Source organism: Hyla sarda, chromosome 13 (assembly GCF_029499605.1).
Source record: "Hyla sarda isolate aHylSar1 chromosome 13, aHylSar1.hap1, whole genome shotgun sequence".
Lineage (NCBI taxonomy): Eukaryota > Metazoa > Chordata > Amphibia > Anura > Hylidae > Hyla > Hyla sarda.
Genome location: NC_079201.1, coordinates 45,551,321 through 45,575,371, shown reverse-complemented (window position 1 = coordinate 45,575,371; position 24,051 = coordinate 45,551,321). Strand labels below are relative to the sequence as shown.

General features: G+C 46.3%; 1 protein-coding gene across 1 annotated transcript in view; it reads right to left on the bottom strand.

The window, feature by feature from the left end:
- LOC130297299 (polycystin-1-like) overlaps window positions 1-24,051 on the bottom strand; it is a 396,912-nt gene that overhangs the window by 279,386 nt on the left and 93,475 nt on the right. The window contains exons 8-9 of the mRNA XM_056549607.1: window positions 23,611-23,876; window positions 8,303-8,678 (exon numbers count right to left, since the gene is read on the bottom strand). Of these exons, the coding sequence (XP_056405582.1) occupies window positions 8,303-8,678; window positions 23,611-23,876 (642 nt within the window). The remainder of the gene's footprint in view (window positions 1-8,302; window positions 8,679-23,610; window positions 23,877-24,051) is intronic.

Here is a 24,051-nt window from a genome sequence, read left to right as displayed (position 1 = left end):
GTCTTGTCCCTGCAGATGTGTCTCTTTAAGAGTAGGGTCACATGTAGCGGATCCACAGCGTATTTTACTCTGCGGATCCGATGGTGACCCAACCCATAGTGTGCCTCCAGCTGTTGCCTCGCCTCACCCCGCTCCAAGCAGCCACACAGATGCCTGCGAGTTGTCATACGAGTTGCTCCGCGATGTCTGAGTACACTGTGAGTGCACTCGGCGACTCGTAGGCCCCTGTGTGGCTGCTCGGAGCAGCGGATTGCCGATGTGAGAAGGCCACGGGGTGGGGCAAGGCTGACCGGGGGGGGGGGGGGGGGCTAGCGACAGCTGAAGGCACATTATGGGCCGGGTTCCCGTCGGATCCATTACCTGTGACCCTACCCTAATACAGGAAGTGTGGGAAGACAAGCAGCGCTCTCTGACTCTGAACTGAGGACAAGCAGGGAGCATGTACACTGTAGCTTTAACGGCAGGGGCTGCTGGGAGCAGACGTGCCCCACGTAGGCATGCAAGTCTGCTCCTAGCCCCTTAAAGTGTCCCTGCAACTGCCGGTCACTGGGTGGCCATACCTCCTTGGGGGTGAAGAAGAGGAGGCTGGGTAGGAGTCGGTGCACTATAGCTTTGAATTCTGCCTCCGACCTAGCAAAATTCCAACCCCGGCACCTGATCATAAGCAGGACACGACACTAATCTCTATAGCGACCGCAGGTCAGGAGGGTGAGTTGACTGGAGAGGGGTGTTTGTATTTTAAATGAATGTATGTATGATGTGTGTATGTGCAATGTGTGTGTGTGTATGATGTGTGTATGATACATGTATGATGTGTGGACATATGATGTGTGTATATGCATGATGTGTGTGTATGTATGATGGGGGAAATTTATCAAAACCTGTGCAGAGGAAGAGTGGTGCAGTTGCCAATCTCAACCGATCAGCTTGCTTCTTTCATTTTAAGAGGCCTGTGAAAATGAAAGAAGAGATCTGATTGGTTGCCATGGGCAACTGTACTACTCTTCCTCTACACAGGTTTTAATAAATCTCCTCCGATGTGTGTATGTGTGATGTGTATGATGTGTGTGTATGTATGATGTGTGTATGACAAATGTATGTATGATGTGTGTATGATAAATATGTGTATGTAAGATGTGTGTATGTATGATGTGTGTATGATAAATGTATGTATAAATGATGTATGTATGATGTGTGTATGATAAATGTATGTATGATGTGTCTATGATAAATGTATGTATGCATGTATGATGTGTGCATGTATGATGATGTATGTATGTATGATAGATTGATGTGTGTATGTATGATGTATAAATGTGTGTATGATGGATGTATGTATGATATGGGGGTTTAATATATGTATATATGATGTGTGTGTATGATGTGTTATGTGTGTATGGATGTTGTGTGTGTATAGGTATGATGTGTGTATGATAGATGAATGATGTGTGTATGCATGATGTAACATAGTAACATAGCTCATAAGGTTGAAAAAAGACCATAAAGAGTCCATAAAGTTCAACCTATAACCCTAATGAGTCCCTACTGAGTTGATCCAGATGAAGGCTAAAAACCCTCATACTAGAGGTAAAAATTAATTCCCGACTCGAAATATGGCAGTCAGAATAAATCCCTGGATCAGCATTCTGTCCCTATAAATCTAGTATACATAACTAGTGATAAGCGGCATTGCCCATATTAGAATTCGCAATATTTCGCGAATATATAGCTGAATATTCGTCTTATATTGCTCATATGCAAATTTTCGCATATGCGCATATTCGCATATTTGCGTATTTGAGGAAGAAAACAGGGGGTGGGCAACTTTACTATTGGTTGCTAGGGATGTTGTTGATAACCTCTGACAAGTGTATTTGCATCATTCTAATTGGCCCACAAGTGAAAAGAAGGAATATGCGAATATTCACATATGTGAATATGGGTATATGCGCATATGCGAATAGGCGCATATGTGAAAAAAGTGAATATTCGTAATTTTAAATATATTCGCGAATTCGTGAATTTGCGATAAAAATTTGAAATGCGAATATTCGCGCCCAACACTATACATAACCCGCGATGTTATTACTCTCCAAAAATGCATCCAGACCCCTTTTAAATAGTTTTACAGAGTTCACATGACCATTTGTTATAGATACATCCTGGGTATAAATAGATAATGGGAGAGATCTCTGTACTGTCCCCCTGATATATTTATACATAGTTATTAGGTCTCCCCTAAGCCTTCTTTTTTTCTAAACTAAATAACCCTAATTCTGATAATCTTTCTGGGTACTGTAGTCCCCCCATTCCCCGTATTACCCTGGTTGCCCGTCTTTGAACCCTCTCCAATGTGTGTATGTATGATGTTTGTGTGTATGATAGATTTATGTATGTATAATGTGTGCATGTATGATAGATGTGTATATATGATCTATGTATGGGGGGTATTGTAAAAGCATTTATATATGATGTGTTTATGTATGATGTCTGTATAATAGATGTATGTATGTGTGTATGTATGATGTGTGCATGTATGTATGATTTGTGTATGATAAAGTGTGTTTGTATGTTTGATATGTATGTATTTATGATGCATGTATGAATGTGTATATGTATGATAAATGTGTGTATGATGGATGGATGTATGATATGGGGGGTTTATGTATTTTAAATGGATGTATATATGATGTGAGAATGTGTGATGTGTGTGATAGTTGTATGTATGATGTGTTTATGTATGATGTGGGTATATTAGATGCATATATGATGTATGTATAAATGTATGTATGTACTGTATGATAGAAGCGTGTATAATGGATGCATGATGTGTGTATGTATGATAGAAGTGTATGAAGGATGTGTGTGTGTGTATGTATGTTGTGTGTATGTATGATAGATGCTGATACTACTGCTGCACTTCTGGCTAAAGGGGGCTGCTAACACTACTACCTGAAGGGGGGCTGCTGCTACTACTACTCTCTAAAGGGGGCTTCTACTACTACAAGTATCAAAGGGAGGGGGAGGGGATGCTGATGCTGCTACTACTACCTAAAGGGAGGCTGCTAACAATGGGACCTACCTACAGCGAGTAACCCCTACTTATAGGAGGCTGCTACTGCCTACAGGAAGTAACTACCTACAGGGAGCAGCTACCTACTCAGGACATTTCCCTAATAGGGGAAACTTCTCTTCATCAACCCACTTATCTACCCATTCTACTGTGTGAGACACCAAGGTGTTATTATTACTGTATGGAGCGCTATAGGTCCTGGAAAGGGTGCGTAGCCTAAAATGTTTGGCTGGTATGTTCTGTGGAGATTTGTGGCTGGAAGAAATCGTCATGATGGTCTGAGCCAGATGGGGAAGAAAAAGGGAAATGAACAACTCCAATTAGAGAATGATGGTAATATGTATGGTGAAAATCTTTCCTCCTTAAATTCCGTAGTAATTTGGTTACTATATGATTTATTTAGAGGTTTATGTGTCTCTTTAATGGTTTTACCTATGTTAATGTTTGACTGAGAACTACACAGAAAATAAGTGACATCACTTCTTTTCCACGTGGACACATGCTGAAGCTGCCTTTATAGTCAAAGGGAGCTTCAGGGTCAAGCTTGCCCCATGCTTCCCGCAGCTCAGAAATAATTTGGTAGAAATGTAGCTTTGTTATAATTGCTGGCCCCCCTACTTTTGTTTTGGCCCCCAGTGTGCCCCGAAAGATTTTTTAAAGCTGGAGACGCCACTGGCAATAGCTGCAGGGACAGCATTTTTTTCAGCCGAAAATATACAAATGTTTTAACTAATGTATATTACCAATATAATGGTATTATCTACATTTTATAAAAAGTTTTTGCAAATAACAGGTACTCTTTAATATCTTTATCAACGCTGAGGCAAAAGGTCTCGATAGTAAGGTATCGGTCTTTCTGCTGATGACACAATTATTTGTAACAGGGTTGATGTTCCTCGAGGAATGCACCAAATGGAAAAGGATTAAGGTGAACTAAATGAATGATCAGAACTGGCAACTAAAATGAAATGTGGAAAAGTGCAAGATAATGCACCTGGGGCGTAAAAACCCAAGGGTAGGGTATAGAGTCAGTGACACAGTCCCCGCCCCTGGGGACCCCCGCTATCTCGCATGTAGCACCCACCTCTGGGAGCTGCACGCAGCACTGCAGCCTCAGAGTCTGCCCGGTCACGACTATGGGGCCGTAGTACTGTGATGTCACGACTCCACCCCTGTGTGATGTCACACCCCGCCCCCGCAATGCAAGTCTATGGGAGGGCGTGGGACCCCCGCAATCAGTCATCTTATGCCCTATCATTTGGATAGGTAATAAGATGTCTTAGGGCCAGAGTACCCCTTTAACCCCTTAACGACGCAGGACGTATATTTACGTCCTGCGCCGGCTCCCGCGATATGAAGCGGGATCGCGCCGCGATCCCGCATCATATCGCGTCGGTCCCGGTGCTAATCAACGGCCGGGACCCGCGGCTAATACCACACATCGCCGATCGCGGCGATGTGCGGTATTAACCCTTTAGAAGCGGCGGTCAAAGCTGACCGCCGCTTCTAAAGTGAAAGTGAAAGTGACCCGGCTGCTCAGTCGGGCTGTTCGGGACCGCCGCGGTGAAATCGCGGCGTCCCAAACAGCTGATCGGACACCGGGAGGGCTCTTACCTGCCTCCCCGGTGTCCGATCGACGAATGACTGCTCCGTGCCTGAGATCCAGGCAGGAGCAGTCAAGCGCCGATAATGCTGATCACAGGCGTGTTAATGCACGCCAGTGATCAGCATTAGAGATCAGTGTGTGCAGTGTTATAGGTCCCTATGGGACCTATAACACTGCAAAAAAAATGTAGAAAAAAAGTGTTAATAAAGGTCATTTAACCCCTTCCCTAATAAAAGTTTGAATCACCCCCCTTTTCCCATAAAAAAAATAAAACAGTGTAAAAAAAATAAAAAATAAACATATGTGGTATCGCCGCGTGCGTAAATGTCCGAACTATAAAAATATATCATTAATTAAGCCGTACGGTCAATGGCGTACGCGCAAAAAAATTCCAAAGTCCAAAAAAGCGTATTTTGGTCACTTTTTATATCATTAAAAAATGAATAAAAAGTGATCAAAAAGTCCGATCAAAACAAAAATCATACCGATAAAAACTTCAGATCACGGCGCAAAAAATGAGTCCTCATACCACCCCATACGTGGAAAAATAAAAAAGTTATAGGGGTCAGAAGATGACATTTTTAAACGTATAAATTTTCCTGCATGTAGTTATGATTTTTTCCAGAAGTGCGACAAAATCAAACCTATATAAGTAGGGTATCATTTTAACCGTATGGACCTACAGAATAATGATAAGGTGTAATTTTTACCGAAATATGCACTGCGTAGAAACGAAAGCCCCCAAAAGTTACAAAATGGCGTTTTTTTTTCGATTTTGTCGCACAATGATTTTTTTTTCCGTTTCGCCGTGCATTTTTGGGTAAAATGACTAATGTCACTGCAAAGTAGAATTGGCTATGCAAAAAATAAGCCATAATATGGATTTTTAGGTGGAAAATTGAAAGGGTTATGATTTTTAAAAGGTAAGGAGGAAAAAACGAAAGTGCAAAAACGGAAAAACCCTGAGTCCTTAAGGGGTTAAGGGTCATTATCTCAGAAGACTTAAAGGTAGGCAGAAAATGTCATAGAGCAGCAGTGAATGCTAGCAAAGTGCTATGTCATAGGGAGAGGTATTAGCAGTAAAAATAGGAAAGTGCTCATGCCACTGTACAGAACACTGGTGAGACCTCACTTGGAGTATTGTGCGCATTACTGGAGACTGTATAGCCAGAACAAAAAGCATAGGGGGAGATTTATCAAAACCTGTCCAGAGGAAAAGTTGCTGAGTTGCTCATAGAAACCAATCTGATCAATTCTTTCATTTCTCAGAGACCCCTGGTGCCAGAAAGTTAAACAGATTTGTAAATTACCTCTATTAAAAATCTTACTCCTTCCAGTACTTATCAGCTGCTGCATGCTTCACAGGAAGTTGAGTTAAGTTGAGTACCCCTTTCACATGTCGGAATGTCTGCATAGGAAATCTCCGTGCAAACATTCTGGCAACTGCGGGCACCAGCATAATATGCCAGTGGTAGGGCTGCACAGGAATGTGCCGTGCCATAGATGGCTATGCATTCCATGTGGAGTCCGCAGAAATAATAAACAGGTTCATTCTTTCTGTGGACACGGAATTTGAAATGTTCGTGCCGGAAACATCTGGCACATCTGACACAGTGGACCATACGTAGTTCCCTTCCACCTTTTAGAAGTGCATCCAGGGCCGGACTGGCCCACCGGGATACTGGGAAAATTCCCGTTAGGCTGCTCACCCTGGGGCCGCAGTGGCCGGCCTGTGCTCAGTCACTAGTACTAGTATCAGGACCTTGTATGCAGCCAGGGCCGCCATTAGGGGGGGTACAGCCAGTACTCCAGTAAGGGCCCCGGGCCCCCGCTGCACCCCCCTGCAGATGCCGCAGCACAGAAGCAGGGGACCGCTGTATACACAGCAGTCTCCTGCTTACATGGCCGGTCCAGGACGCAGTGAACTACAAGCGCGTCTTACAGACGCGTCTATAGTTCAATGCGGCGTTCGGGCTTGGCTGATTGACAGAGCGAAGAGCCATTGGCTCCTCACCCTGTCAATCACTCTTGTGGGCCGCCCACATTGTGCAGGCGCCGACAAGAGGCCCGGGCTTCCGTCCTCTGCGCTCCGGCACATGAATGACGTCATCATCATGTGCCGGATCACAGACTGGTGAAGAAGACAGAAGAGAAGAATCCATGGACTGCGCGGGAGCCAGGTAAATATGTTTTATTTTCTTCTATTCCTTCCTAAGGGGGGTTCTGCTGACTACCACTACCAAAAGGGGGCACTGCTGGCTACCACTACCTAAAGGGGGAACTGCTGGCTACCACTACATAAAGGGGGCACTGCTGGCTACATCTACCTAAATGGGGCACTGCTGGCTACCACTACCTAAAGGGGGCACTGCTGGCTACCACTACCTAAAGGGGGCACTGCTGGCTACCACTACCTAAAGGGGGCACTGCTGGCTACCACTACCTAAAGGGGGCACTGCTGGCTACCACTACATAAAGAGGGCACTGCTGGCTACCACTACCTAAAGGGGGCACTGCTGGCTACCACTACATAAAGGGGGCACTGCTGGCTATTACTACCTAAAGGGGGCTGCTAATGGCTATCACTACCTAAAGGGGACACTGCTGGCTACCACTACCTAAAGGGGGCACTGCTGGCTACCACTACATAAAGGGGGCACTGCTGCCTATAACTATCTAAAGGGGGCACTGCTGCCTATCACTACCTAAAGGGGGCTGCTGCTGGCTATCACTAAAAAAAAGGGGGCTGCTGCTGGCTATCACTACCTAAAGGAGGCTGCTGCTGGCTATTACTACCTAAAGGGGGCTGGTGCTGGCTATTACTACCTAAAGGGGGATGCTGCTGGCTATTACTACCTAAAGGGGGCTGGTGCTGGCTATTACTACCTAAAGGGGGATTCTGCTGGCTATTACTACCTAAAGGGGGATGCTGCTGGCTATTACTACCTAAAGGGGGCTGGTGCTGGCTATTACTACCTAAAGGGGGATGCTGCTGGCTATTACTACCTAAAGGGGGATGCTGCTGGCTATTACTACCTAAAGGGTAGTCTCGCTGCGACTCCTGCTGCCATTCCCCCCCCTAGTCTGCTGCTACCTCTGCCTGTTGAATTTAGGCCTCTGCACTCCTCTGTGCATGTCCTGCCACTTCTCTGCCCGACATACTGATACACCAGCTGAGTGCATATATGTTACACTTATGAGAGGAGGACAATATGCTCCACTATCCTTAAAACTGTATTAGACTACAGAAACAAGTGTGTAGCTTTGGCTGGCCTTTCACAGTAACTTTCCTGAAATTCGTCATGAATACGGATTTGTCAGATTCGATTCGCTCATCCCTACTAGCTGCCAAACAGTGAAGGAGTGTAAGCATGTATGGGATAGGCATAAAGGCAATTCTTCACATAACATAAGGTTAAGGGAATTCATAGTATTCAGGATATTGGGCAGACTACATGGGTCAAATGGTATGTACTGGTTCGATAAACTGAACAAATTTTAGGTCTTGGGTTATGACAGGATTAACAGAAAAAAGCACATCTGGGACAAAAACTGAGGACTTGGGAATGTTAAATTGCGTGATGTTAAATTTCAATCTGATGTGTGAAATTTATTTTATTTACCAGTTAGATTTTGGCCATCTTGTTGATGAATCCCATAAACAGCCTGCAGGTGTGTCCCTTGCTTGACCTGCATCCACACCTCTAGGCTTTGTCCTGTTTGGGCCACCACTGGGCATTGAAGTTCCGCCATGTCAACAGGAACTGTTATAGTCACAAGGAGTTCTGCTGAAGGTTTCTTCCCTTCTGCTTTCACCTTCACTAGATATTGTCCAGGGAGACTGTACTTGTGGTTCATAACTCTGCCACCTGTAGTAACAGGTTTACTTCCATCTTCAAATTCCCAAACAAATTTCTTAACAGGAGCAGAAGCCTTTACATGAAAGCCACAAGGTTCAAACACAGAGTAGTGGGAAAAGGCTGATAACGAAATTGCCATCTACAAAAAGAAAGCATCATTGTTTAGTTTAAGTCGCAGTTGAAAATAAATTAGAAACATAACAACATGTATATAGTTTGACAAGTCTTACATTTTGTGTTCTTTGAAATTTATGTAATTCTGACTCTGATATAGAGGATTGGGTGTCACATTGATTTCATGACTTATCAGAAGAAAAATTAACTGGTCACTGTTATTTCAAACAGCTTCCCTCCATTTGATGGTGACCTATGTAATTTTAACATTCCAAAAAATTACTCCTTTCTCCCAAAAAAAATGTTACAAATGTCTTGGCCGCTGGGTGTGTAATTTTATTGTAAACTGCTGTCCACTCTGTTGTTAGTGGTATTATGTGGGGGGGGGGGGGATTTATTAAAACCTGTGCAGAGGAAAAGTTGACCAGTTGCCAAAAGCAACCAATCAGATTGCTTCTTTAATTTTTAAAAAGGCCTGTGAAAAAAAAAATCTGATTGGTTGCTATGGGGAACTGCTAAATTTTTCCTCTGCACAGGTTTTAATAAATCTCCCACTATGTCTCTAGAATAGTAACAAGGAGACCAAGATGAAACAGAAGTGGGACTTAGTATTATGTACAGGAGATGGCCTCTCCTGCAGCAAGCTGCTCTACACACACAGCTCAGCCCCCTACACATAAACAGCTCAGTACTACACACACTTGGGCTTGCTGCACACACATATAGATTAGTCCTACACACACACCTAGCCCTGTCGCACACACAAACACACACAGCTCAGCCCTATGCACACTCAGGCTCCTTTCACACTGCCATTAGTGCCCGGCAGTGTGACGGCTGTTAGAAGATAGCGGGAGAAAAATTTGAGCTTGCAATGTCTTTTTCTCCTGTTATCTTCTGGTGGAATAAAGGCCTCAATAACGGATGTCAGAGAATCCCATTCAAAGGAATGGGATCCTCTGTGCTGTTATGACTCCCATTGGGCTCCATCACACTAACGGCCATTAAAGGCAAAAAAAAGTCAGCTAATATACACTGGGAAGCTGAAACCAGCAGGTCCAGTAAGGGAAACAGGTTCTTGGCACTAATAAATCACAATTACCATTCCCAACTAGTGCAGGACTCAACAAGAGGGTAGGGAGTCACTTCTGGACCTTATACTAACCGATAGGCCAGACATACACTGCTCAAAAGAATAAAGGGAACACTAAAATAACACATCCTAAATCTGAATGAACTAATTATATGAAATACTTTCGTCTTTACATAGTTGAATGTGCTGACAACAAAATCACACAAAAATTATCAATGGAAATCAAATTTATCAACCCATGGAGGTTTGGATATGGTAGTGTGTGTGGCCTCCAAGTGCCCGTATGACCTCCCTACAATGCCTGGGCACGCTCCTGATGAGGTGGCGGATGGTCTCCTGAGGGATGTCCTCCCAAACCTTGACTAAAGCATCAAACCCCTGGACAGTCTATGGTGCAACGTGGTGTTGGTGGATGGAGTGAGACATGATGTCCCAGATGTGCTCATTAGGATTCAGGTCTGGGGAACGGGTGGGCCATTCTATAGGATCAATGCCTTCCTCTTGCAGGAACTGCTGACACACTGCAGCCACATGAGGTCTAGAAATGTCTTGCATTAGGAGGAACCCAGGGCAAACCGCACCAGCAAATGGTCTCACAAGGGGTCTGAGGATCTAATCTCGGTACCTAATGGCAGTCAGGCTACCTCTAGCAAGCACATGGAGGGCTGTGCGCCCCCCCCCCCAAAGAAATGCCACCCCACACCATTATTGACCCACAACCAAACCGGACTTGTGTGGATTGTGGGAGACTCCATCTCATGCTACCACTAGAGTGAAAGCACTACCAGCATTCAAAAGTGACCAAAACATCAGCCAGGTAGCATTGGAACTGAGAAGTGGTATGTGGTCACCACCTGCAGAACCACTCCTTAATTGGGGCGTCTTGCTAATTGCTTATAATGTCCACCTGTTGTCTGTTCCATTTGCACAACTGCATGTGAAATTGATTGTCAATCAGTGTTGCTTCCTGAGTGGACAGTGGGATTTCACAGAAGTGTGATTGACTTGGAGTTACATTGTGTTGTTTAAGTGTTCCCTTGTGTCGTATTTGAAGTAGAGGTAGGGGGGTCGTCTTGATAATAGTGACAACAGCAGAATACGTGTTTGTTTATCCTATAAGGGGATGTCTACGAGTGGGGCTACAAAAACATTCAACTTCAGGAAGGCCAATTTTCACCAACTAAGAGAGGACCTAAGTGACATAGATTGGGGCCGTACCCTCAGTCATAAAAGTACACAAGCTAAATGGGTCAATTTTAAGAGCATCCTGAAAAGATCTTGTGAACGACATTTACCCTACAGGAATAAACGTGTTAGAAATAGGAGAAAAACAATTTAACTAACCAAAACAGTTAAGGATGTGATAAATGATAAGAAGAAAGCGTTCAGACTACTAAAACAAGAAGGTAGTGGGGAAACATTAAATAATTATATGTGAGAGGAAAGAACTGCAAAAAAGGTCTTGGGAGGCGCTTTTCGTATGCGGAAGCCATTGGAACCACAAGTGTAGTACAGAACAACACAAAATTTAATGGTTTTACATTGGCTGACGCTTTTAGGCACACACTTGTGCCTTCAACTTACCACAGTGGCACAGCTGCTGAGCAGGATCACCAGACCAATTCCCAGACTGAATCTACCCGTTTCTCTGGGGCATATATCTGGTGGACCTGATGAAGGCACAAGTGTGTGCCAAAGCACATCGTCCAAACTAAAACCAATACATTTTATGTTGTCCTGTGCTGCACTTGTGGTTCCAATTGCTTATGCATACGAGCAGCGCCTCCCAAGACCTTTTTTGCCATCCTTTCCTCCCACGCATTGTCCATCCACTCCCATGCTGGAGCAGGATAAGGTCGGAGTGTAGCAGCTCTTTATATCACATTGGCCCTCATTTACTATTCTAAACCCGACTTGTTTTGTTGCTTTTTTTTGGCGCATCTTTGTCTGCGACATGTCGCAGACATTGTGCGCCAATCTGCGACATGATGCAACATTTTTTCCCGACGGACCCGGTGTGGATTCTCCCAAACCCGAAAAAGGGGCGTAACCCGACATTTCTGAGCTTTCCCACGTATTTATAAAGGTTTCCAACCCAAATTTGTTGAATTGTTGGGGATTTTTTCCCGACAACTCAGAGGAGTTGGAAACCAAAAGCAACAAAAACTACGTGCGACAAACAGGATGCGACATAACAATAAATACCAGGGGAAAAATTAGTCGGGTAAGAAAGCAAGATAGACTTACAAGCCGATTTTCTAAGTAAGTGATGTCCATTATTGTGTTTACAATTGATACACTCCTTTATTTGATATTTTTTACTGCCCTCAGCATTTTCAAATTCACGAGTGGGTTTTGCATGATTACAAGTACGGCAAATCCAATTTAAATGTCCACATTTAAAGAAGCATTTCTGAGCCTTTCTGAGCTAGGTTTATTCTCAAACTTCTTTATACACTTGGGGGAATGAATGAGATTTCTCTGATCCTTGGTGGACACTACTCTTTTTGCCCTGGTTAGAGTATGGGAAGGATATCCTCTCTCCCTCAATCTCTGCATTAAATTTCAAGATTGGATATCGTACACTATTGGATTGGAGTAAGTTCTCTTCAAGCGTGTTGGCTCCCCAACCGGTATTGCACAAACTGTGTGTGAAGGGTGTTTGCTATTTGCTCTTAAATGTTCACTATCAGATACAAAAACTTATGATATGTTGTAAAGCATGCAAAACCAATAGGTCATACTGAAAAAGCCAGTCAAACGACTGCCCCCTCTGCCTGCTTGGACACATACTAATCCTGCTGTGTCCATGCGTCATGGACACACTTCCTTGATTGACAGCTGTGAGCGCAGGGTTCACAGCTGAAGGAAAAATCCTCCCACTGTCAGCTTGTGTCCCGCTACTGTCAGTGAGGACAAGCTGGGAGTTGTAGTTTTGCTAATGCTAGGGGAGATGTGAACAGACAGCATACTGAGGGAGGGGGCGGAGACTTGCACAGTGAGGCCACGCCCCCTCCATTTGAGAGGAATTCAGGCTAGTGAGCTAAATTAAAAGTGTAATAAAAAAAATAAAGGTGCTAGACACATAAAAATTAGATGTACATGGTCATAATTAGGTAGATATATAAAAAAATAGAATTTTGTTGGATCTGACGGGTACGCTTTAAAACTGTATTTCCTGAGATTGGCTTTCAATGGGTGGCAATGGAAATTACTTCACCATTTACCCTGCTTAACTCCAAATCCAAAAAAATCATTGCTTTAGCATGCATTTGATGTGTAAATTTTAACCCCTGGACCATGGACGTATGCATACGTCTAAGCACCTTGGTAGTTAAGGACCAAGGACATACGCGTACGGCCATGGGAATTTTGGTCCCTGCCGCGCGCCGGGCGGGGACCGAACCGGGGTGACTGCTGATATCAATCAGCAGTCACCCCGCGCATGTCGGCGATTGCAGATAATTGCAATAAATTCACACTTGCGATTTACTGCGATTCCGGTGATACAGAGATACATGGTGATCCGGGGTGTAGGATACACCCCCAATCACCTCCTGTATCTATGGGGAGGTGGCGATTTCGACCCCCCCCCCCCCCCAGGATCGCTGCTATTGGCCGGACGATCGTCCAACCTATAGCAGCCGGCAGGGGAGGGGTTAACGGCATACTCCTGCAGCTCCCGCGGCTGGCTGGGTTCAGTCAGCTGTCAGAGCTGCCGGAGGAAGCCAGGGACCCCCCCCCCCCCTCTGCCGAGATCGGAGCCGCCTCAGGAGATAAGAAGCCCCCATAGAACAGGGAAATAATACAGCCCAGGGAAAGGTAGGGTGAAAAAAGTGAAAGTAAAAAAAGTTTTTTTTTTTAAATCCCCCCCCCCTGACACCCTAATAGGTCCCCAAGGGTCCTCTGCAGTTTTTTCAGTGTGACCCGGGCTCCATTAGGGGTTCAGGGCGCTGCAATTTGCCCCCCATTTTTTGGCCACAGCAGTTTTTTTTTTACCCCATATAACGGTGTGTGATTTTTAATCACACACCGTTATATAATACAGTCACACAAAACACAAACACCCTCTCCCCCCCCCCCCCCCACCACCACCACCGCCACAGTAGAAAAAAGGCGATGGCTTGCCAGGCATTTTCGGCAGCGGAGGCATTCGCTTTTTCTGCCTTCGACTCCGAATCTGCCAGTGAGGACGATGAAGATCCTGCATTCCTGTGTTCTTCATCTTCCTCCTCATCGTCTAGTACTGATGATGAGTCACCTGTACAGCGGCGGAGACTAGTGCCAGTGTTGATGCCGCTCGTACTAGGAGTCCGACCCCCCAGACAAGTGTACCGGAGCCCCCTTCCGGTGAACCTGTCTGGAGACTCCCAGAGGGTTATCAGCCACGGATTCCGGAGTTTGTTGGCGACTCCGGAATCCAGATTGACACGGCTGGATTCACTGAAATTTACTATTTCAGTTATTTTTTCAGTGACAGTTTTGTCAATCACATGGTGGAGCAGATGAATCTGTACGCCAGGCAGTTCATCGCCCACCACCCTGATTCTGTTTTGGCCAGGCCCAGTGAATGGTACGCCATTGATGCAGCAGAAATTAGGACATTTTGGGGCCTTGTGCTGCGTATGGGCCTGGTCAAAAAACCAAGCGTCAGGCAATACTGAAAAGGGGATATCCTATACCAGACCCCACTTTACAGTATGGTCATGGCACGGAGGCAGTTCGAGGCCATTCGGAAATGCCTCCATTATGCAGATAATGAGGCATGTCCACCCCGAGGTGATCCCACCTATGGCCGGCTTTACAAAGTGAGGCCGGTCATCGATCACTTTGGGGCCAAATTTTTGGAGGCCTGCGTACCCCTCAGGGAGCTCTCGGTCGATGAGTCTCTTATCAGTTTTAAGGGGAGACTCATCTTCCACCAGAATATTCCCTCGAAGTGGACGCGGTATGGCGTGAAGCCCTATAAACTTTGTGAGAGTACCTCCGGGTACACTTACAAGTTTAGAGTGTATGAGGGCCAAGATTCCCGTATTGAACCCCCAGATTGTTCCCCCACTCTGGATGTTAGTGGTAAAATCGTTTGGGAGCTTGTGCACCCATTGCTGGATAAGGGTTACCATGTGTACGTGGACAACTTTTATACCAGCAGCCCTCTGTTCACATCCCTTGCCACCAGATCCACATCTGCTTGTGGGACCGTGCTGAAAAACCAGAGAGGCCTCCCTCTAAAATTTCTGCAGACACCTATGCCCAAGGGTGAGTCCCCTGCCCTTACCAATGGAAACCTGGTGCTGGTCAGGTATAAGGATAAGAGGGATGTCCTTATGCTGACCACTATTCATGGTAATGGCAGCTCACCTGTCCCTGTGCGAGGTACCACAACAACGGTCCTCAAGCCCGATTGCATTCTGGACTACAATCGGTATATGGTACAGGTATCTACTTGGTACAGGTTGCCATGTACAACTTTGTACTGTACCAGAACGCTGGAAACACAGGGACATACCTTCAGTTCCAAGAAGAAGTCCTAAAGGTCCTGATCTTTGGCGATCAGGAAAGAGCATGCCGGACTTCCCAAGGAACTGAAGTAATAGGTGTCAAGTTCGTCCCAGGCCAACACTTTCCAGGTGAAGTCCCCCACACTGCAAAGAAGGGACGAACCCAGAAAAGATGCAGAGTGTGTTACAGGAGGGGGATTCGGAAGAAAACAACCACTCAATGTGACACTTGCCCCAATCATCCGGGCCTCTGCATTAAAAACTGCTTCAGGGAGTATCACACTTCCATGCAGTACTAAATTTTCCCTCTTCATTTTAATTTTCCATAATTTGACCCCAATGTACCAAGTCCAGAGTACATTGAAAATTTCAACCCCATAAAACCACTAAATTGTCCAAAAAACTCTTTTATTAAAAAAAAAACATGATAAGACCTCTGGGGGTATTTTTTGAATACTTTGAGGGGTGCAGTTTTTATAATGGGGTCATTTATGGGGTATTTCTAATAAGAACTGGTCCCTGAAAAATTCTGATTTTGAAAATGTTGTGAAAAATTGGAAAATTGCTGCTATACTTTGAAGCCCTCTGATGTCTTCCAAAAGTAAAAACATGTCAACTTTATGATGCAAACATAAAGTAGACATATTGTATTTGTGAATCAATATATAATTTATTTGGAATATCTATTTTCCTTCCAAGCAGAGAGCTCTAAAGTTAGAAAAATGCAAACTTTTAAATTTTTTCATCAAATTTTGGAATGTTTCACCAAGAAATGATGCAAGTATCGACGAAATTTTACCCCTACCATAAAGTAGAATATGTCATGAAAAAACTATCTCAGAATCAGAATGAAAGGTAAAAGGATCCCAGAGTTATTAATGCTTAAAGTGAAAGTGGTCGGATGTGCAAAAAATGCTCTGGTCCTGCAGTGAAAATTGGCCTGGTCCTTAAGGGGTTAAATTATAAGGATTTTTATTTATGTATTCAAGAAACAGTGGTACGAGAGATTCACCTCCTAGGAGGAGGGCATCAATGAATATCCGGTACCACTGTATGTGAAGTGATTACAATAATGTGATATGCATTATTGAGTATACTCACTGCAGATTAAAATATGTGGGTTATACCACACGTAAACTGAAAATTCGTGCCTTAGAGCACATTAATGATATTGGAACGTTGAGTTCCCATAATAAATCTGCCGCATGTCAGCATTTCCAAACAGTTCACGGTGGTAATTTGTCAGGCTTCAAAATATATGCCATTGAACATCTCCACTTGGTTTTAGAAAAGGTTGTATAAGAAGAAAATTGGCTGACAGAGAAGCCTATTGGCAATTAACCCTTGACACTCGTGCGCCTTTTGGCATGAATATTAGGAGAGAATTGCTGTTTCATTACTGAGCATTATTTTTTCCTTAGTTGCTATGCTTAATATTGTGTATTATGTATCATTTTGAAATAATTTCCTTACCACATACATGTATACTGTGTGCATTGTGTTTTCTAAACTATTTTATGGAGTTTTATTATCAAGAAACACTGTTTTCCTTGTAATTGTGGTCATCTCCCAGGCTAGGACAGTTTGTAGGGAGGAGTATGCAAATTAATGAATTACCCCTCACCTTTGGAAGTACAAATATAAGATCCTACCCGAGAGATCCATGACGTCACCGATGAAGAGCGTGCATGCGCTTGAAATGCGTATGACAGTAGAGTGATCATTTTGACTGTGTGAAGTCTTTTGATATGGAACCAAATAAAGCTGCAAGTATTTGTAAAGTGCTGGATCATCTTTCCTTGTTCCTGAAGCAGGGGGTGGGTATCAATGGAACTTACTCTGAATGGGTGACAGTCACAAGGGGTCAATACTGGGTCCACTTCTTTCAATACGTTTATAAATTACATTGTAGAGGGATAACAGAGTAGAATTTCAATATTTGCAGATTACACTAAACTGGGTAAGGTGATCACCACAGAGGAGGATAATATAATATTACAGAGGAATTAGGGGAAGCTGGTGACATAACAAATTAAATTTGTGGATAAATATAAGTTTATGCACTTGGGCCTTAAAAAAAAAACAATTATGTGCTAGATAAGACATCAGGTAAAACTTCTATCGGACTTAGGGGTACTGGTGGACAGTAAACTCAACTTTTGCAATCATTGCCAGGTAGCGGCTGCCAAGGCTAATCCAGTCATGGGATGTATGTGTTATGATTCAGCTATCTGGATGTGGATCCACTGTGTCAGCGAGGGATTGGCGTGGACCGTGTCGGTGGACCGGTTCTAGGGTTGCTACTGGTTTTCACCAGAGCACGCCGCAAAGCGGGATGGTCTTGCTGCGGCGGTAGCAACTAGGTCGTATCCACCGGCAACGGCTCAACCTCGCTGACTGCTGACAAGGCGTGGGACAGAAGGACTAGGCAGAGGCAAGGTCAGACGTAGCAGAAGGTCGGGGCAGGTGGCAAGATTCGTAGTCAATGAGGATAACAGGAGATGTGGAACACAGGCTTTGGACAACACTAAACGCTTTCACTGGCACAAGGCAACAAGATCCGGCAAGGAAGTGCAGGGGAAGTGAGGTAATATGGACAGGGGGCAGGTGGAAGCTAATTAGGCTGATTTGGGCCAGGCACCAATCACTGGTGCACTGGCCCTTTAAACCCTAGAGAGCTGGCGCGCGCGCGCGCCCTAAGGAGCGAAGCCACGCGCGCCAGGACGTGACAGCCGGGGACCGGGACAGGTGAGTGACTTGGGACGCGATTCGCGAGCGGGCGCGTCCCGCTATGCGAATCGCATCCCCGCCGGCAATGTCAGTGCAGTGCTCCTGGTCTGATCGGGGCGCTGCAGAGAGAGGAACGCCGCGAGCGCTCCGGGGAGGAGCAGGGACCCGGAGCGCTCGGCGTAACAGTACCCCCCCCTTAGGTCTCCCCCTTTTTTTGTCGGGATGTTTCTTCATCCGGGATGAGGCCTGTATGAGGGATTTTTGAGTCTCTTTCCAGATGGTGGAGAAGTCCCGGGAAACCTCATCAACAGCGGGCAAACCAGAAGGCGTGGGAGTGGGGAGGGGGGGGAAGAGGGTGAAGCTGGGCACGGGGCAAAGTGTTACCAGGACGGGGGCTATGAGGAGGAGACACAGCATAGTCCTGATAGGCCTTGGGGAGACCAGGTAAAGGAGGAGACACTGAGGTTTGACTGACGGGACTGGGAGCAGACGTGAGGCATTTTTTATGGCAAGAAGCACCCCAGCTCTTGATATCCCCGGTGGTCCAATCAAGGGTAGGAGAGTGGCGTTGGAGCCATGGCAGACCAAGGAGGACTTCAGAGGTGCAGTTGGGCAAAACAAAAAGTTCAATTTTTTCATGATGCCGTCCAATGCTCATGAGCAGGGGTTCTGTGCGATAACGCACAGTGCAGTCCAATTTCACTCCGTTGACCGAGGAAATGTAGAGCGGCTTGACGAGACGGGTCACCGAGATGCAGAACTTATTCACCAAAGAGGCCAGAATAAAATTTCCAGAAGAACCAGAGTCCAAGAAGGCTGCGGCTGAGAAGGAGGAGTTGGCAGAAGGAGAAATCCGCACGGGCACGGTGAGACGTGGAGAAGCAGACTTTGTACCAAGAGACGCCACACCCACGTGAGCTGGGTGCGTGCGTGCGTTTCCCAGACGTGGAGGGCGAATAGGGCAATCCACCAAGAAGTGTTCGATACTAGTGCAGTACAGACATAAATTATTATCCCTACGGCGAGTCCTCTCTTCCTGGGTCAGGCGAGACCGATCCACTTGCATAGCCTCCTCGGCGGGAGGCACAGGGGTAGATTGCAAAGGATACTGTGGGAGAGGTGCCCAGAGATCAAGGTCTTTTTCCTGGTGGAGCTCCTGGTGTCTCTCAGAAAAACGCATGTCAATGCGGGTGGCCAAATGGATAAGTTCTTGCAGGTTGGCAGGAATCTCTCGTGCGGCCAGCACATCCTTGATGTTACTGGATAGGCCTTTTTTAAAGGTCGCGCAGAGAGCCTCGTTATTCCAAGATAATTCAGAAGCGAGAGTACGAAATTGGATGGCGTACTCGCCTATTGAAGAATTACCCTGGACCAGGTTCAGCAGGGCAGTCTCGGCAGAAGAAGCTCGGCCTGGTTCCTCGAAGACACTACGGACTTCAGCGAAGAAGGACTGGACAGTGGCTGTGGCAGGATCATTGCGTTCCCAGAGCGGTGTGGCCCATGAGAGGGCCTTCCCAGACAGAAGACTCACTACGAACGCCACCTTAGACCGTTCTGTAGGAAATTGGTCCGACAACATCTCCATATATAGGGAACATTGAGACAAGAAGCCACGGTAGAGTCTAGAGTCCCCATCAAATTTGTCCGGCAGGGACAAGTGGAGGCTAGGAGCGGCCACTCGCTGCGGAGGAGGTGCAGGAGCTGGCGGAGGAGATGGTTACTGCTGTAGCAGTGGCAGAAGTTGCTGTAACGTGGCGGTCAACTGCGACAGCTGCTGTCCTTGTTGGGCAATTTGCTGCGATTGCTGGGTGACCACCGTGGGTAGGTCAGCGAGACTTGGCAGCGGCACCTCAGCGGGATCCATGGCCGGATCTACTGTTATGATTCGGCTAGCTGGATGTGGATCCACTGTGTTAGCGAGGGATTGGCATGGACCGTGTCGGTGGACCGGTTCTAGGGTTGCTACTGGTTTTCACCAGAGCCCGCCGCAAAGCGGGATGGTCTTGCTGCGTCGGTAGCAACCAGGTCATATCCACCGGCAACGGCTCAACCTCACTGACTGCTGAGAAGGCGTGGGACAGAAGGACTAGGCAGAGGCAAGGTCAGACGTAGCAGAAGGTCGGGGCAGGCGGCAAGGTTCATAGTCAATGAGGATAGCAGGAGATCTGGAACACAGGCTTTGGACAACACTAAACGCTTTCACTGGCACAAGGCAACAAGATCCGGCAAGGAAGTGGAGGGGAAGTGAGGTAATATGGACAGGGGGCAGGTGGAAGCTAATTAGGCTGATTGGGCCAGGCACCAATCACTGGTGCACTGGCCCTTTAAAACTTAGAGAGCTGGTGCGCGCGCGCCCTAAGGAGCGGAGCCGCGCGCGCCAGGACGTGACAGCCGGGGACCGGAACAGGTGAGTGACTTGGGACGCGATTCACGAGCGGGCGCGTCACGTTATGCGAATCGCATCCCTGCCGGCAATGTCAGTGCAGCGCTCCCGGTCAGCGGGTCTGACCGGGGTGCTGCAGAGAGAGGAACACCGCGAGCGCTCCGGGGAGGAGCAGGGACCCGGAGCGCTCGGCGTAACAGTATGCATAGAAGCTCATGGCAAGGGCATAGTTTTGCCTCTGTATAAATCATTAGCCAGACCATATATGGAGTATTGTGTCCAATTTTGGCACCTGTATATAAGGACATGGCAGACCTGGAGACGGTGAAGAGGAGGGCGACAAAGATCATTAATGGTATGGGGGTTAACATAACAAGACAGGTTATCAAGTTTGGCGCTATTAAATTTGGAGAAAAGACATCTTAGGGGCGATTTGATCACAATGTATAAATCAGTGATCAGGGAAGGTTGTGTGCGCTTTGCTGTGTGTGCGTCCCCCAGCGACCCAGTGAGTGAGTGCCCTGCCAGAGAGGGGAAGACCGCAGAAGCTGCACCAGACCGGTGTAGTGACCCATGCCCCAGCATCCCCCTCACCCCTGCGGCGCAGTGAATGAGTGCCCTGTCAGAGCCCTGAGTCGTTGCCCTGCCGGAGAAGGGAAGAATGGGAAGAAAAATGACTTGCTTAAGGTACTGTACCATGTCCACACTCCCCCCTTCCAGTCACCCATGTCCATCCCCCCTCTCACCCATGTCCATCCACCCTCTCACCCATGTCCACCCTCCTGTCATCCATGTCCACCTTGTCCACCCCCTGTCCATCCCTGTCACCCATGTTCACTCCCCAGTCTACCCCCTGTCACCCATGTTCACCCCCCTGTCCACACCCCAGTCTACCCCCCCTGTCACCCATGTCCACCCCCCAGTCTACCCCCTGTCACCCATGTTCACCCACCCTGTCCACACCCCAGTCTACCCCCAAGTCTACCTCTTGTCATCCTTGTCCACCCTTGTGTCATCCCTGTTTACCCCCATATCTCCCGTTTCCACCATCCTGTCATCCATGGCCACCCCTCTGTAACCCTTGTCCATCCCCCTGTCCCCCATGTTCACCACCCCTGTCCCCCCCCAGTCTACACCTCTGTCACCTATGTCCACCCCCCATTCACCTCTCTGTCCCTTTGTCACCCCAGTCCACCCCTCTCTGTCACTTCTGTCCACCCCTCTTTTAACCGCTTGTCACCCTTGTCCACCCCTCTGACCCTGTCCATCCCCGTGTCACCTATGTTCACCCTCCCCATTGTCCACCCTTCTGACCACATCCTTGTCACCCATGTTCACCCCTGTCCCTTTGTCACCCCTGTCCACCCCTGTTACCACCTTGTCACTCCTGTCCACCACTGTCACCCTCGACGCCCCCCATCACCCATGTACACTCTTCTACACCCCTCTGCCACCCCTCTACACCCCTCTGCCATCCATGTACACCCCTCTGCCACCCATGTACACCCCTTTACACCCCTCTGCCACCCATGTACACTCCTCTACACCCCTCTGCCACCCATGTACACTCCTCTACACCCCTCTGCCACCCATGTCCACTCCTCTACACCCCTCTGCCACCCATGTACACTCTTGTACACTCATCTGTCACTCCTCTACACCCCTCTGTTACCCTTATACACCCCTCTGTTACCCATGTGCACTCCTCTATACCCCTCTGCCACCCATGTACACCCCTCTGTCACCCATGTACATTCCAACACCCCTCTGCCACTCATGTACACTCCTCTACACCCCTCTGCCACCCATGTACACTCTTCTACACCCATCTGTCACTCCTCTACACCCCTCTGTCACCCATGTACACCCCTCTATCACCCCCTACACACCTCTGTCACCCAGGTAGACCTTTCTGCACCCCTTGTTACCCCTTTACACCTATATGCCCCTGTATTCCTCTTCATTTGTAAAAGGGGAATCTGGAGGCTAATGCTGGTAAAGTGTGGAGCCTAAGAGATTTGTATTGCAGGTTTAGCGGTGAAGAGTTGTATCTGTAAGAAATGGTCAGGACAGTCCGGACCAGATGGAGAAGAACAGGGAACGATGCTGATCAGAGAAGACATCAACTGAGAGTTGCTGTATAAAGCAGCACTTTAAACTACATACCCACTGATAAATAGATATTGGATATTGTGCATTGCAGCCTTTTTATTTTTTATTTTTTGGCTCGTCAACTTCGGTTGGGGTGTCCACCGATTTTTTTTCCCCCACGGGGTTCCCCCGAGCCGAAAAAGATTGGGAAATACTGGTATATATATATGAATGGACAGTACAGAGATCTTTTTAATTATCTTTTTATACCTAGGCCGGTAACCATGACCATCACAGATGTGAATGCTTTACTGTAAGAGCAGTGAGACTTTGAAACTCTCTGCCACATGATGTTGTGATGTCTGACTTAATAAACAAGTTCAAGGGGGGCCTGGATGTTTTTATTGAAAAAATAATAATATTACAGGTTATGGATACTAGATTTATGGGGATAGAAAGTTGATCCAGGGATTTATTCTGATTGCTATATTGAAGCATAGAAATATTTTTTCCTCTGTCATGGGGCGATTAGCATCAGCCTCATGTTTTTTTTTTTTTTTTTGCCTTCCTCTGGATCAACATCAAAGTAGGGTTTTAGGTTGAACATGATGGACTCGTCTTTTTTCAACCTTACATACAAACTATGTTAGCTTGGCCCTACACACACTCAGCCTTAGTGTACACACACACATATACAGCACAGATAGATACTTCACACATAGCATCTTGCAAACCCAGAGCATCAATATCCCCCTTCTTCCCCCCATATGCCATCTATAGAACTGTAGTGAAAACCGACCCCTAACACAGTGCCAGCATCTCCAACACTAACTATGTCATGGCATGGTCAGGGTTTTGTTTGCCATTAGGCACCTGTGGGCCTGTGCCTAAGGCAGCAGTGTTGAGCAGTGCAATTCAGTGAGAAAAAAATATTATAAATACTTTTGATGTAGCTGCTGTTACCATGCTGTGGCCTGGAGAGAAATTGCATTGTGAATCTGCAACAAAATCCACATATAACTGATGTAGTTTTTGATGCATATGTGTGACAAATCAATATGAATAAATTCAGATTCACATAGAATCACGCTAAGATGGTGTACTCAGTCCAAGTGCCTAGGGCAGCAGAACTGAGGCTTTGAAATAAATCATTCTTTACCTGGATGGAATGCAGTTCTTGGATAATAGTTTTATTGCATGTGTTGCTATCTCCATTCCTTGAACATATACCAACACAGGAACCATTGACTTCTAATATATCAGAGCCACAAAGACATCGCTGGATATCATCTCTACTATAATAAGAGTAGTCGTAACGAAAGCAAAGAGCAAAGCAGGCCTCAGTAGAAAAAGACACTGGGGTCACAAGCGAATAATGCAGCGCAGAGTCAGGGGAACTGCTCAAACATGAGACATATTCATCTGCTGGAAATAAAAAGAAAGAAGTAGAATATGTTAAATCAAAACGTAAAGGCCTTATTTTAGAAGGTCAAACAAAACATTGCAGTTTGATTGGAAACAAAATAGTGTTTGTTCTATGCTAAGTGGTTTGGATACTATATTATACAAGACAGAGATCACTATGATTATACCACAGCAT